The following is a 14156-nucleotide window of genomic DNA, read 5'->3' on the forward strand; positions in this document are numbered from 1 at the left end:
GAGGTTTCCACACCCTTATAAACAATGTTTTGTTCTCCTCCCCAACCGATGTGGGATCTTACAATCCACCCCCCTTTCGGGCCCAGCATCCTTGCTGGCACACCGTCTCGTGCCCACGACCTTCGAGGCTCAACCTTCTTGTAGTGTGCCATGGATTCATATAAGTTGACTTGGATATAAAGGACAAAAATCATACTTTCATTAAGTATAAATGGGTGACACCAACCTAAGCTAATTAGGTCTTACTATAGGATAGGCTAAAAATTATATGAGTATTAATGATGTTTGAACTGTACTGTATGATGCAGTAAACTAGTATATGATGATATATGAGTTATTATGATGTTTGAGTTGTGTTGTATGATGATGTGCATAATATATGTATATTTTCATATACTTGATATGTTTGATGCACTTTGTGGCGATAAGATAAGTATCATGATCGCATGATGTTTGTCTTAATATGACGATGTTTTCCATATTGAGCATTGTATATGATGATAAGTGTCATATTGCATTAGGTCGATAGACCGACATAAGACACAACCCTAAGAGCATGAAAACGATATTAATATAAATATTCACGAGAATGTGTTACCTAGAGTAACAAAGAAATAGACTAGAGGGTTGTGTCAGAAGAGACATTATGACGAATTTAGAGGGACTTCTCCTAAATCACAACAATACCTAGGCCTTTTGCCACATCATTTTTCAAGTAAGGGCATCGCAAGCAGAGATTGTGGCACGTGCATAGAGTGACTCGTATATAAATTCCTAACCTTAAATTAGAATAGGTTGTTTTGGATTTTGTTGTGTTAAATTATTTTGTATTTGTTTTGGTTTTCTCTACCTTTCCTAAAACAAGTACGACCATAATTGTGTTTTCAAGAAGTTGTTTTGAGGGTTTTGAGAACTCTATGTAATAAATGATGTTGATTTAAGTTAATAGTGACTCTTGTATGGAAATTTAGGGTGTTACACTCCGCAAATAACCCATACAAAATTCCTAATTAAATGGAGGGGCGAGAATGACCATATTACTCGTTCGGAGTTTACTTTGCCCACTATTGCTAAATTTGAACGACTTGTGTTTTTGATTGTTTGTCTTTTTTTTTTTTTTTTTTTTTTTGTTTTCTTTGGCTAATAGGTCAAATTGATTTTCTATCGGTTGCTCGTGTTAAATGTTTAGTGCCTCATACAAGAGAGAGCGTTGATATTGTATTTAAGACTATTAGGAATCACTCATACAAGAGAGAGCGTTGATATTGTATTTAAGACTATTAGGAATCACGACTCTCCACAATAGTATGATATTGTCCACTTTGAGCGTAAGCTCTCATGGCTTTGCTTTGAGATTCTCCAAAAGGCCTCATACCGATGGAGATAGTATTCCTCACTTATAAACTCATAATCTTCCACTAAATTAACCAATGTGGGACTCACTCCCAATAATCTTCAACAATCCTCTCCTCGAACAAAGTATACTATAAACCTCCCTTGAGGCTTATGGAGCTCTCGAATAGCCTCCCCTTAATCGAGGCTCGACTCCTTTCTCTAGAGCCCTCAAACAAAGTACACCCTTTCTTCGACACTTTAGTCACTTTTGACTACACCTTCGAGGCTCACATTTCTTTGTTTGATACTTGAGGATTCTATTGACATGGTTAAGTTTAGGGCATGGCTCTGATTCTGTCAATTGAGTGGAAAACGTCGACAGAAGGAAATCTTCTTCAAAAAAAAAAAAAAACAACAGACAACAAAGCTACAATCTCTCTGATCAAAAATCCAGTTTTGCAGACCGGAGCAAGCACATAGAAATCAGATTCCACTACATCCGAGAAGGTAAAGATCGATGGCTCATCAAGATTGATTTCATTTGAACAGAGGAACAACTTTGAGACATTTTCACCAAGTCCCTGACGCGGGTAAAATTTGAAGAACTTCGCTCAAACATCGGAGTTCAAATAATAAGATAGATATACCACCGTTGTTAGGAGAGATGGTTAGATAAAAGTTATAGTCTCCTTCTAGTTAATTGTTCTTTTGAAAAATGTGAATTAATGGATGAAAAGCGTAATTTCTGATGGGCCAACTTTAGGCGCAACGTTGTGCCAGCTCCTTCCCATTTTTAGGATTAAATGTGATATTTAAAGTATTGAACTCGATCAGAAATAATCATCAGGTGTTAGCAAAATATTCTCTCTCCTTTATTTTCATTATTTTCAGTTATTTTTTTTCTTCTAACAAAGTTTTCTTCCGCCGATTTTTCCGATGTTTTCCTCTGTCAGTCAACGAAGACTGTGTCCATGTTGAACGTTGAACTGTTCCACCGCAAGCTTCGCGACCTCTTGCACGCAGTGGCCACTAACATCGGGGATTTTAATCCACTTCTCCACAGCGGGTACTTGGCCGCAAACCTTGACTGCAAAACTCATGTCGTAGTGTGATATGTAGTATAAGGAAACTTTGTATTTCTTTGCTGTGGTTTTGTTTGGTTAGAAGCTGTGGGTATTTATAGAACTCATTTAATATGGAATCAAAGTTTAAAAGGATAAGATTGATGCTTTTAAGAACATCCACACTTATCCCATTAATATTCTTTTTATTTACATTAATACTCTTCTTTTGGAATATGGTTCTTTGACTCAACATTTTTATACTTAAAGATTGATGTTCTTCATTGTTTATATCACTTAAAAGGTTCACACCCAATCCTTGTAAAATTAAATCCATAATTCCTTTGATATACTTCCCTTTAAGGAGTTTATATTCTTTTAATTGATATACTTCACTTTTAGTTTGATTGGAATATGATTCCTCTTTGCCCTTTTAAAAAATGTAATGTCTCTTAAATCCTTTGTGCTTTTTAGGGCTATTAATTGTTTTCGCATCCCGAGCCCTAGTCCCCCCTTTTGTACGAACTTTGATTCAGTTCTATAATACTTTTGTCTATCTTTTTTTCTTCACGGTGTTATAAAAACCCTACCCAATCAATTGTGTTCAAACAAGAGAAATCATTGAAACTTCTTTTTCACAATACCAACACAATGTTCTTGATCAGAGTTCAAGATACTAAGCCCATCACCGAAGCAACCTTCTTATTCAAGCAATTCATTAACGAAAAAGCCGACTTATATTTCAACCGAAACAGCTTCACCATAATTGCTTCAAACCCTTCCCTTCGCTTCATAGCAAGGTTTTACATTTCCAAAAAATATTGCAAAGACTTTTGCATCAATCAAACTCACATTGCCAAGATTTCCCTTCCATCCTTTAGTGATGCCATCATGACTGCCGCTGCTACCCGCTTTGATACAATGAGTATCACTCTTCCAAGCCCTTATAAAATTACCCTTACATTCGAGACATCAAGTGAGTATCTATTAATACCCCACAACAACATTGCCAAGAACTATGATTCTTGTTTTCTTTATCTTTCAAGAACTCACTTTTTTTTAATAGCTCCTCCAGGGCGTGTGCCTCGGTCGAATTCACGTGCGCTGCCACTTTCACCTACACTAGCGATGGATTTTGGAAAGCCTTTACTCGCAAAACATTTCACCATTAAACCCGAATTTTTTAGGCACATTCTTACCGAACTACCTAATTCGCAAGATATAGGTAATATGACTCTTCTTCACCGTCCTTAAAAGAAACTTATCCCAGTGTTTTGGGTTGGAGTTTTAGGTCAAACTCAATTGTTAAGATTGTAATTTTTTTATCAAAACGGTAAAATATTTAGGTCGAGTGGATTCAGATAATGAAGAATGACCTAATATCCTTAACTTATTGGGCATGTTTTCATTAACTCGTCTTTCTCTATCACAGTTTGTGTTACTCCAACGACATCGGAAGTCAAATTCTCACATGAATCCAATGAGGTTATTCTTACTCCAGAGGTATTATTTTCAATTGCTTATATTATTTGGTCTCTGTTTTTAACTTCTTTTTGGTCTTTTATGTTTAACACTAATATTTTTCTTTCTTGAAATTTCTTTTTTCTATTCAAGTTTAAATTTGATTTCTAATTAATTTCTAAAGAGGTTTTAAATCGTTTCGTAAAAGTTGATAATTAACCTAATAGAATGATTACCTTCATAGTTAATTAATGACTACTAACTAAACTCTCATAATATGTATTTTTCAAACAAGTTTAACCAAATAGAAACCAATTTTGAATTTCAACAACTTAGAAGTCTCTCAAGAGCGAAATGAAACTAAATTCAAATGGTTTGATTTCAAAAATTTTAGAAGAACATTTTATTAATGTATAAAGGTTTTGGATGATGTTATGCAGGCTGGACAATGTACAACCGTGGGTTATGAAGGATGTGTTGATACTCAGTTCAAAATTGTTCTTCATCCGAGGACGTTTTTCTTTGATTTGTCATCTAAAACGTGCACAAGTATATGGTTTTGTAGGACATCAAATTCTGGTAGCGTAATGGCTGTCCAATCTAGTAGATCGCATGCTATATATTACATCCATTTTCCTCCGACATGACATGTTGACAAATTATTCAATAAAATCGCTGTCTTTTTTGTAACGGTTGGATGTTGACATGAGAATATGTCCTGTCCGTTCACTGTAATATGTTGTCTTCCTCAAACTCGCACCCTTCAACAAGGTTCCTTGATTTCAATTGTCATATGAACAGACATCTAAATATAACTCCACTACAACTCACTTAATACTGATGATTTGAGAAAAGAGGAGACCATGTGAACTCGGGTATTTATAATAGAAGTTAGACAAGGTGAATGATACCTTTGTGATCCTCCATTTCATCTTTTACACTTTTAAATCATTAGATTTAAAATATATAGATATTATCTCCCAATTTGTTCCACAAATTAAATCTCCTAATCTTTTGAATTATATTTGACTACGCTCATTTTTTAATCTCAACGAATGAAACTTACCTCTGAATTATATGGGTTCAACACGTGGCACACGAGGAATGGCGAGCGAGAAACTAGATTGGGTGCAGGTCCTTTGGTTGAATTTCGAGTTGCGTGTGGATTGAGTTACAAGTCACTCAGTTATACCTATCCTTTCTCTAGGAGCCTAATAGATCACCACGGCAAACGAAGTACCTTAAGATTGTTCTTAGGCTGCTAGTTGTGTGAACAGTGTCTATAGTTTCGTGTGTGACCAGGGGTTCCTAATTGGTTCTCACTCCTTCTAGTCGTTCCACATGGGAAATGTGAGCCCACGTCGCGCCTCCAACGAGGGAGCCTATCATGGACCTAGGAGGTACTCAACACAGCCCTAAGTAAGATAACATATAGTCTCAGATAGCCTACAAGTAAGTAGGTGGCTTACTGAGTATAACTTTTATACTCATCCTTGTTATATTGTCGTTTTTTAAGTGTGTGAGGCGTCAAGTCAAGAGAGGGCGTGTTTGAGAGTTGTGGATTGTCACAGAGGAAAGCATGTCACAGGACGTCAGTCCCGTCCAATTTTTTGTACACATTGTCTTTCATGTTTTTCGTTGTCAAAACTGGTTACAAATTGATTCTCTATTTTGCAACCTTCTTCTTATGAAATAAAAGATTTTTGAAATGATGTCTCCATTTGAGTTTTTATGCATATACACTACACATCATTGTCGCTTTGAGTCACGACTCGTAATAAATATTGGGTCATGACAGTTGTTTATGGTGTTTGAACCAAAACTTAGACCAAAAATGTCCATGTTTGAGGTTGGTATGTTCCCAATTTTGTCCTCTAAAGACTTCTTCACGAATTGTGGGTCGTAATCAATAAATTCATGTTTCAATCGATCTCTCGAGAGTTAGAAACCAAAACTTAATAATCTCGATAGTTGTTCCTAATGGTATGACCAAAACTCAACCAAAAACATCACCATTCAAGTCTTGGAAGGTCAAAAATCCAATTTCATCCCCTAGAGAGTTCTTCACAAAGTTTGGACAAAACTTAGATCATTTTTTTTTTCGTTTAAGCTTTGGCCCGCTCAAAACCAAAAGTTGAACTCTTACATTGTTCTTTGGGTTGTTTGGTGTAAGACTCAACACAACTATTCGAACTTTGAATAGATAGAAACCCTAATTTTGTTCTACAAAAAGTTTTGTTTTTTTTTTTTTTGCAAAGTTTGGACAAAAAGATTGTTTCGCTCGAGTTAAAACTTTAAAAAAAATTTCCTCTAGATGGTTTTTATCATATTTGGACAAAACCTCAACCAAACTTGTCTCTATTCTAGATTTGGATTGAGAAACCTCCCAAACTTTGCAAAAAAAAAAAAAACAAAACTTTTCCTTATACTTGGTCGTTTTGATCTAGTCTCTACTCCTATCTGAGCATCTAGGATACCATGAAGTTCCGAGCGATTCTCTAGCTGCTCACGAACCCATAAAGTCACCTATGTCTTGGGGATGTAATTCCCTTGCACTGGCCAACTACTAGGTCAACTTGTTTCATCCCACACCCTCTGTCATGAATGGGTTTAGAGCATAATGACTTTGTTCTAGAGACCCCTAGCCATGGGGTATGCACTATCCCAACCAATCTATGCCCAACTCGATAATATTGTTTAACAATCCAAGACATCACTAACACATATTGTCTTCTTTGGGTTTCCCTTCTAGATTTCCCCTCTAACGAGAGAGAGTTTTCCACACCATTATCAAGAATGTTTCATTTTTCTCTCCAACGAATGTGGGATCTCACAGTCCACCCCCCTAAGGCTCCAACGTCCTCACTGCACATCGTCTGAGGCGATCGCTAACAGATATTGTCTTCTTTAGGCTTTCCCGTCAAGACTTCCTCTCAATACATTTTAAAAAGTGTATACTAAGGAGACGTTTTCACACTATTATAAGAAATGTTAAGTTCCCCTCTCTAATTAATGTGGGATCTTACATACTGCTATAGGAGTGAAAGGATAGTAGAGAGTCTGATGACACTGTTCATACTGCTTATTGCCTAGAGAGCTACCTCTGTTGTTCTTGGATGTTGTGGAGGTCTACTAGATTTCTAGAGTTATCTAAACGGTTTAAATCTCATCTCTCGTTTCCAGTACCTCTAAAACTAACTCCTCAGGGTAATCCATTCCCTAGGTGCACATGGGTCTAAATCTCTGATCGTCACTCACAATCTTAGGGTGCTCGAAGATTTACTAGAAACGTATTGTCCTTGGTCAACTTGAAACCGCTTTAGCTCTAGCGCTTTAATCTTAACTTGGTTCTCTTGTACATGCTTCGTTAGTTAGATTATCTTATCAATCACCTAGAACATGGTATTCATGAACTAAACATTTGTGTAAGCTTAGTAGGAAGATAATCATATCAATAACCTAATGAACACCGAAAACGTGTATTGAACATTCATGCAAAATCAACAGCAAGATAACATCCTTCAATCACCCATAGGATAAATCACAAAAGTGCATCCTCCTATCTAACACAATGAAAAACATTAATAACAACATTTATCTCAAAATCTCGTTATAGAGGTATTTTGGTAATTTCTTACATCTTACATATCTTACTCGTCTTGATTACCCAAAGCATTCTCATCCAAAATTACCCTCTAGAGTTATAAATAGGCATATTCTAACCAACTAAAGTAAGGAATGTTTGCATGCTAGTATGTGCAGACACCTTCAAGGAGGGTGTAGATGCGCTCTCGACGACATGTGCACATTGATTGGTGCTTTCATTTGAGTCAGCTTGGATCGGTGCAAGCAAATCGAGTTAGAGCTAGCCGCGATCTCAAGTCGCCCTCTGATGGCGCAATACGTGGAGCACTTCCTAGTCGAACACGCTCCTTCCCCAATTGTCAACACGTGTTCTCCTTAAATGCTTGAGGTACAGCTCCGTCCTACTTGACATGTGGCCCTATTTACGCTTGACACATGTCCTTTCTTCTTCCGCATCGGCAACGAGTTTCTACTTGAATTCTAGATTTCCAAATTAGTATTTAATCAACTTGGTTCATTTACCAAAGTGGTAGAGAAGGCATTTAAAGTTAGTCCATAACTAAAACTCATCGTTCTTAATGCATGTTAGAAGCCAAGTTTTGATCTAATTAAACTCTGGTTGCTTGACAAGATTTGTGAGTTACTCCCAAGAACAGCATACTCAAAACGTAATTTCAAAAAATATCTCTCGAATCTTGAGAAAATTTAAAATTAAAAATTTAAATCTCTTACCTCTCGATCTTATTTAATTTTTAATGGTTTTTGGATGATTTAAAGGATCGATTGAATGTTCACCACCTACTAATTTAATTGAGTAGCACTATTAGAACCAGATTTGCCTGAAAATGTGAGTTTGAGGCTTAAAGGTCACTAGCAGTATGAATAGTATTACTAAAGCTTGACTATCTCCCATTCTCTCCAATACCTCAGTAGCATTAGTCGGTGACCTAGATCAAATCTAGTAGTATTCCTACAAAACAGTAGATATCTAGAAACCCATATCATCGAGCTTGACTAATGTCAAATAGGATGACATGTCTTAATTACTTGTAGAGTATTGTGTGTAGAAACGGTTCGAAAACTAAGACCACAATCTCATAAACCCTTCCTAAGAGGAGATGATGGACTATCTAGGTAGTTTAGCTCATAATGAGTAGCACTATCGTAGGTAGAAATGGTCAGAGGCTCCCTAAACAATCTCACTATACTGTAAACTCGTCTTGAGAGGGTACCAGAGATCACACATATAAATTGAGTAGCAAACCAGCATGTAGGATCACTTCTCCCGACTTTTAACTCCGACTTTTAACTCTATGGTAGTTCCCGTGGAAGAATTGCCAAGTTAACCATACACAACAATGTTTAGAGAGAGACCTTAAGTTAGTTATTATGATATTTAACAAGGTCATGTCTTAACTTAGATTGTTGGTCATTCGCGACCAAGAAAAGTAAGCTTTCTAAGTTTAACCAAAAAATAAAAAAATAAAAAAAAATAGTAGTTCACCCAAAACTAAGTTGTGCCATTAAGTAGATCGGTAGCCGCAGAAAATGTAAACAACCTCCAAACTCCGAGAGGTTTGTAATAGACAAGAGAACCGTTCAAAATTTTAAGGCGTTTTTCTCAAAAGCTCAAGTAGCTATAAAACTTAGGCTCTGTAGTAACTTTTACATTTCTTTTTTAGGTAATAACGGACTCCTGGTCGAGGTGGGGAAAGCATTCAAGAGCTATGTAGTCATAAAGGGGATCATCCCAGAATATCAACCCTATGTGGTTTCGGGGGCTATCTGGGGCTATTACTTGTTTTCACATCCCGAACCCTATAATCCCCCATTTTATATAAACTTTGATTCAGTACTCTTATTATTGTTCGATTTTAAATTTCACAAAACTTTACTATAGTTCTGTTTATCTTTTTTCAACACCGTCTCTACTTCAAAACCTAAAAAATTGAATTGTGACACCTCTCCCATAAACCCAAAACCCCTAAAGTATTCAAAACATACAACTAAAGAAATCTACCCTTCAAAACTTCAACAATAATTCACAAAAATCCACAAACCAATCTTATAAATACCGTACCCTATCCAATCAATTGTGTTCATACTTGAAAAATCATTGAAACTTCATTTTCACATTACGAACACAATGTTGTTGATCAGAGTTCAAGACGCTAATCCCATCACGGATGCAAACTTCCTATTCGCGGAGTTCATCAACCATGAAGCCGACTTAGAGTTCAAACCAAATAGCTTAACCATAATTGCCACAAACCCTACCCTTCGCTTCATAGCAACGCTTTACATTTCCAAATCCTTCTGCCAAGACTTCACCATCAATCAAACTCACATTGCTAGAGTTTCCCTAACATCCTTCATTGATGCCATCATGACTGCCGCTGCTACCCGCTTTGATACATTGGCTATCACTCTTCCAAGCGCTTATATCATGATCCTTACATTCGAGACATCAAGTGAGTATCTATTGATACCCCACAACAACATTGCCAAGAACTATGATTCTTGCTTTCTTTACCTTTCAAGAACTCACTTTTTTTAATAGCTCCTTCAGGGCGTGTGCCTCAGTCACACCCACGTGCGCTTCCAATGTCACCTTCGCTAATGGTGGATTTTCCTAAGCCTATACTCGCAAAACATTTCACCATTAAAGCCGAATGTTTTAGACGCGTTCTTGCAGAATTACCTCTCTTGCAGGATTTAGGTAATATAATCCGTTTTCTCGATAGAGTTTTAGGTCAAACTCAATTGTTAAAATTGTAAATTTTGTATCTAAACCGTATAATATTTAGGTCGAGTGGATTCAGGCAGTGAAGAACAACTTAATTAACTTGTCTTTCTCTATGATAGTTAGTGTTACTCCCACGGGATCAGAAGTCAAATTCTCAAATGAATTCAAAGAGATTATTCTTTCTCAAGAGGTATTATTCTCAATTGCTTTATTCGGTCTCAAGAGGTATTAGTTTCGTTCTTGAGATTTATTTATTTTTTTTTTTTTTTCTATTTAGTTCTTGGGGTTTCAAAAATTATAGATCGGGTCTCTAAAGTTTGAATTTGATTTCTAATTAATTCCTAAAGTGGTTTTAAATCGTCTCGTAAAAGTTGATAATTGTGATATCCCACATTGGTTGGAGAGAGAACGAAACACCCTTCACATATGTAGAAACCTTCCTCTCGTAAACGTGTTTTAAAGCCTTGAGAGGAAGCTCGAGAGGGAAAGCCCAAAATGGACAATTTCTGTTAGTGGGTGGATCTGGGCAGTTGCCATAATTAATCTAATAGAATGATATGTATTTTTTAAACGAGTTAAACCAAATAGAAACCAATTTTGAATTTCAAGAACTAAGAAATCTTCAAGAACGAAATGAATCGAATCTTGTTTGATTTTAAAATTTTATAGAACATTTTATTAATGTATAAAGGTGTTGGATGATGTTACGCAGGCTGGAGAATGTACAATCATGGGTTATGAAGGATGTGTTGATACTCAGTTCAAAGTTGTTCTTAATCCGAGGATGTTTTTCCTTGGTTTGTCATCTAAAACGAGCACAAGTATATGGTTTTATAGGACAATGAGTGCTGGTAGCATAATGGCTGTCCCAACATGTAGATCGTATGCTATGTATTACATCCATTTTCCTCCAATATGACATGTTGATGAATTATTAGATAAGATCATTATAATATGGCTTTCTTTTAGTAATTGTCGGATGTAGACTCGAATATATGTTCGTTCAACAAGATCATTGTGATATGGTTGTCTTCTCCAAACTCGTACCCTGATTTCAATTATCGTAGGAACAGACACCTAAATATGACTCTACTACGACCCACTTGAGACTCATAGTTTGAGGAGAGAGGAGACAATGTGAATTTGGGTATTTATAATAGAGGTTAGACAACGTGAACAACACATTTGTAATCCTCCATTTTAAAAGTTTTAAGACCATTAGATTCAAAATATAAGATGCTCGAAAATTAAATCTTTTAGGTTAAATCTCTTAAATTCGCTCCACAAATTAAATCTCCGAATCTTCTGAATTATATTTGATGTAACGCTTACAATTGAATTAAATGGGTGCAACACGTGGCACATGAGGAATGGTGAGCGACAAACTCGATTGGGTGTAGGTCCTTCGATTGAATTCTGAGTTGTGTGTGGATTAATGGGGTGAAGCCTCAGGTCGAATCGGGTCAGGTCAAGTGTGACACGTCTCAACTGATGGCTCGAAGTGTTGCTCCAATTGCAAGCTGACACGTGTCGTTGGCCTTTACATATGCACTTCCCACTTCGTTGTGCGACATGTGTCCCACTGGTTACTCCAACTTGCTTTCCAAAATTGTTATTAGCCTGTTTTTCTACATGATTCCTCAACTTTTTTGACCTCTAATCCAACTATTCAAATATAACTTTTAAATAATTTTAGGTCAATCATAGTTCTTAACAATCACGTTCAAACTTAAAAATATTTATCCTTACCGAAGTTGACGTTTTCGTGATTTTTGGTCAAATCCAAAAATGAAATCAACGGTTCCTTTCTAAGATTTTGAACGTAAACTAGATCTAAGAAATCAATAAGGAGTGTTTGCCGTGAGGATCTTCGGGCTAATCTTGAACTTGAACAATGGTAAGGGCGTGTAACGTATTAAAAAAAATGGCCGAGGGGAAAAATGGACATTTTACCCCTCAGCCCATTATAGGGGTCTTGAAGATCCTCCGCAGAATTCCTGCAAAAGAAAGAAGTGTGAGAGAGAAGGATTGAGAGAAAGTTCGAGAGAGAAAATTGAATAGCCAGAGTTTTTCATCGGAGAGTCGCCGACGGAATCCATCTTCTACTAAAACCTACATTCTGGAGTCCTTCTTGGAGTGAAGTAAGAACTCGTGTTGAGATTTCCTCCTCTTTCGTCAAGATCAGAAAGAAAACCCGCGAGGTAAGATTTCGAACTATACCTTCCAGATCTGAGATCTTTGTTTAGGAGTAGAGTGTTTAAGCCTACTACCTTCATCCAGGGAAGATCCGCCGCTGATTTTGGCGAGGAAATCGGACGAAACGTCGGGATCTAAGAACCTTTCCAAGAACGGTAAGGATGTTACCGGACCTCTTTCCAACGCTCATAACTCACCGTATGACTAAGCAAAAATCAAGAAAAAAAAAATATTGGCACATAGGTTGATAGATGATCCAAAACTTTGTTGAAGAAACAATTTCTGTTTGGATTAAGAATCGAAAGATGGAAAATGGAGAGAACCTCGGTAAACTAATCGAAAAACTTTGATTCTCAGCTAGGAGGAGAGAGAAGCCGCCGGCGTGCCACGTGTCAAACAACCAAAGGACCGCGAGCACCAATCACCTCCGGACACGCGTCGAGCACCGCTTGGGAAAACGCGGCTCCAGCCTCCTAGCGACACACATCCTCGACAACACAACCCGCGCCCGTCATCTATGGTGGAAGGGTGCTAAAAGAATGATTTCTCCGCTGGGAGAGCCTATTACTTGGTGTTAGTTCAAAGAGGCTTACCTCCGCAAATACTATCCAGTCGCTGCTAGAATGAAGCTGCAGGCAACATTTCATGATCTCAAACAGGGTGACCTATCTGTGGAAAATTATGATCATGAATTCAATAGATTGGCTAGATTCTCCCCTATATATGTTAGTATTGAAGAGCTTAAGGCTGAACGTTTTATTGTCGGCCTAAAGGAGAGCATTAGAGGTTATGTGGCATCACAGTCATCCACAGACTCTACAGCAACTCTTAAGATGGCGACCCTCATTGATGCGCCTCGTACTGACAAATTACAGGCAGGGTTGGCCCAAAAATCCCAGATCGTAGTTAGGGAAAACAGATAAATCGGAACTATCCCAGGACTGGCAGATCACCCCGTGGTGGTGCTGCCAATCGCAGAAGAGCATCAGCACAGAACAGGAATCAATGTCCTAAGTGTTAGCGTCCTCACTTGGGAGAATGTCGCCTGGGGACTAATGTATGCTATAATTGTGGCTAGATGGGACACTTTGCAGCAAACTGCCCTCAAAAGAGAGATGATAACACTAACCGACCTGCAATAAAGAATCAAAGGAGCCGAGGTGCCCAACAGCAGCAGGGGCGAGCTGTAGCCCATGCAACCATAGGCAGGCAGGCCGACGCACCTGACGCAGTCGTTACAGGTACACTACCCGTCTTTGGTCATTTAGCTTTTGTACTATTTGATTCGGGTTCTATACACTCGTTTGTGTCTAAGGAATTCGTTGATTTAGTGCATCTAGAAAAAAAAAAAAAAAAACCCCATAGCGACCATTCTATCAGTGTCCACCCCTGCTCACGAGTTATTAATGGCTACTCATAGAGTTAAAGGGGGTAGTGTGATAGTATCGGGACGAATCATAGAAGCAGCTTTAATAATATTAAGCATGCAAGACTTCGATGTCATTTTGGGTATGGATTGGCTAGGCGAGAATCGCGCTCTAATTGATTGTGAAACTCGAATAGTTACCTTCAGACTCCCGTCAGGGGATAGTTGTTCTTATAAGGGAGCCACTTTCAAAAGAACCCCAAGGGTCGTATCTGCATTAAAGGCTGAAAAGATGATCCGCGGTGGTGCAAGCGCATTTTTAACCAGTCTCGTCAGTACACATTGTTAGGGAATTCATTAATGTCTTTCTTGAGGATTTGCCAAGTTTGCCCCTTGTTAGGGAAGT

The 14156-nt window shown here is 37.7% G+C and overlaps 2 protein-coding genes and 1 long non-coding RNA gene across 3 annotated transcripts; all 3 read left to right on the forward strand.

The window, feature by feature from the left end:
• The first annotated feature begins 3163 nt into the window (after positions 1-3163).
• On the forward strand, positions 3164-4522 carry LOC111486730. Its single transcript, XM_023133963.1, has 4 exons — positions 3164-3372; positions 3463-3621; positions 3829-3899; positions 4298-4522. Exons 1-4 carry the CDS (start codon positions 3288-3290, stop codon positions 4502-4504), a joined length of 522 nt encoding a protein of 173 aa, XP_022989731.1. The 5' UTR covers positions 3164-3287; the 3' UTR covers positions 4505-4522.
• A 5066-nt stretch (positions 4523-9588) lies between these two features.
• On the forward strand, positions 9589-11181 carry LOC111486711. Its single transcript, XM_023133943.1, has 4 exons — positions 9589-9913; positions 10003-10161; positions 10308-10378; positions 10901-11181. Exons 1-4 carry the CDS (start codon positions 9589-9591, stop codon positions 11105-11107), a joined length of 762 nt encoding a protein of 253 aa, XP_022989711.1. The 3' UTR covers positions 11108-11181.
• Positions 11182-12167: 986 nt separating this feature from the next.
• Positions 12168-12599, forward strand: LOC111486741. The gene is made up of 2 exons (XR_002718920.1): positions 12168-12389; positions 12469-12599. It is a non-coding gene; the product is annotated as an uncharacterized LOC111486741 (long non-coding RNA).
• The last annotated feature ends 1557 nt before the right edge of the window (positions 12600-14156 follow it).

The sequence above is a fragment of the Cucurbita maxima genome, unplaced genomic scaffold (genome assembly GCF_002738345.1).
Source record: "Cucurbita maxima cultivar Rimu unplaced genomic scaffold, Cmax_1.0 Cma_Scf00011, whole genome shotgun sequence".
Taxonomy (NCBI): domain Eukaryota; kingdom Viridiplantae; phylum Streptophyta; class Magnoliopsida; order Cucurbitales; family Cucurbitaceae; genus Cucurbita; species Cucurbita maxima.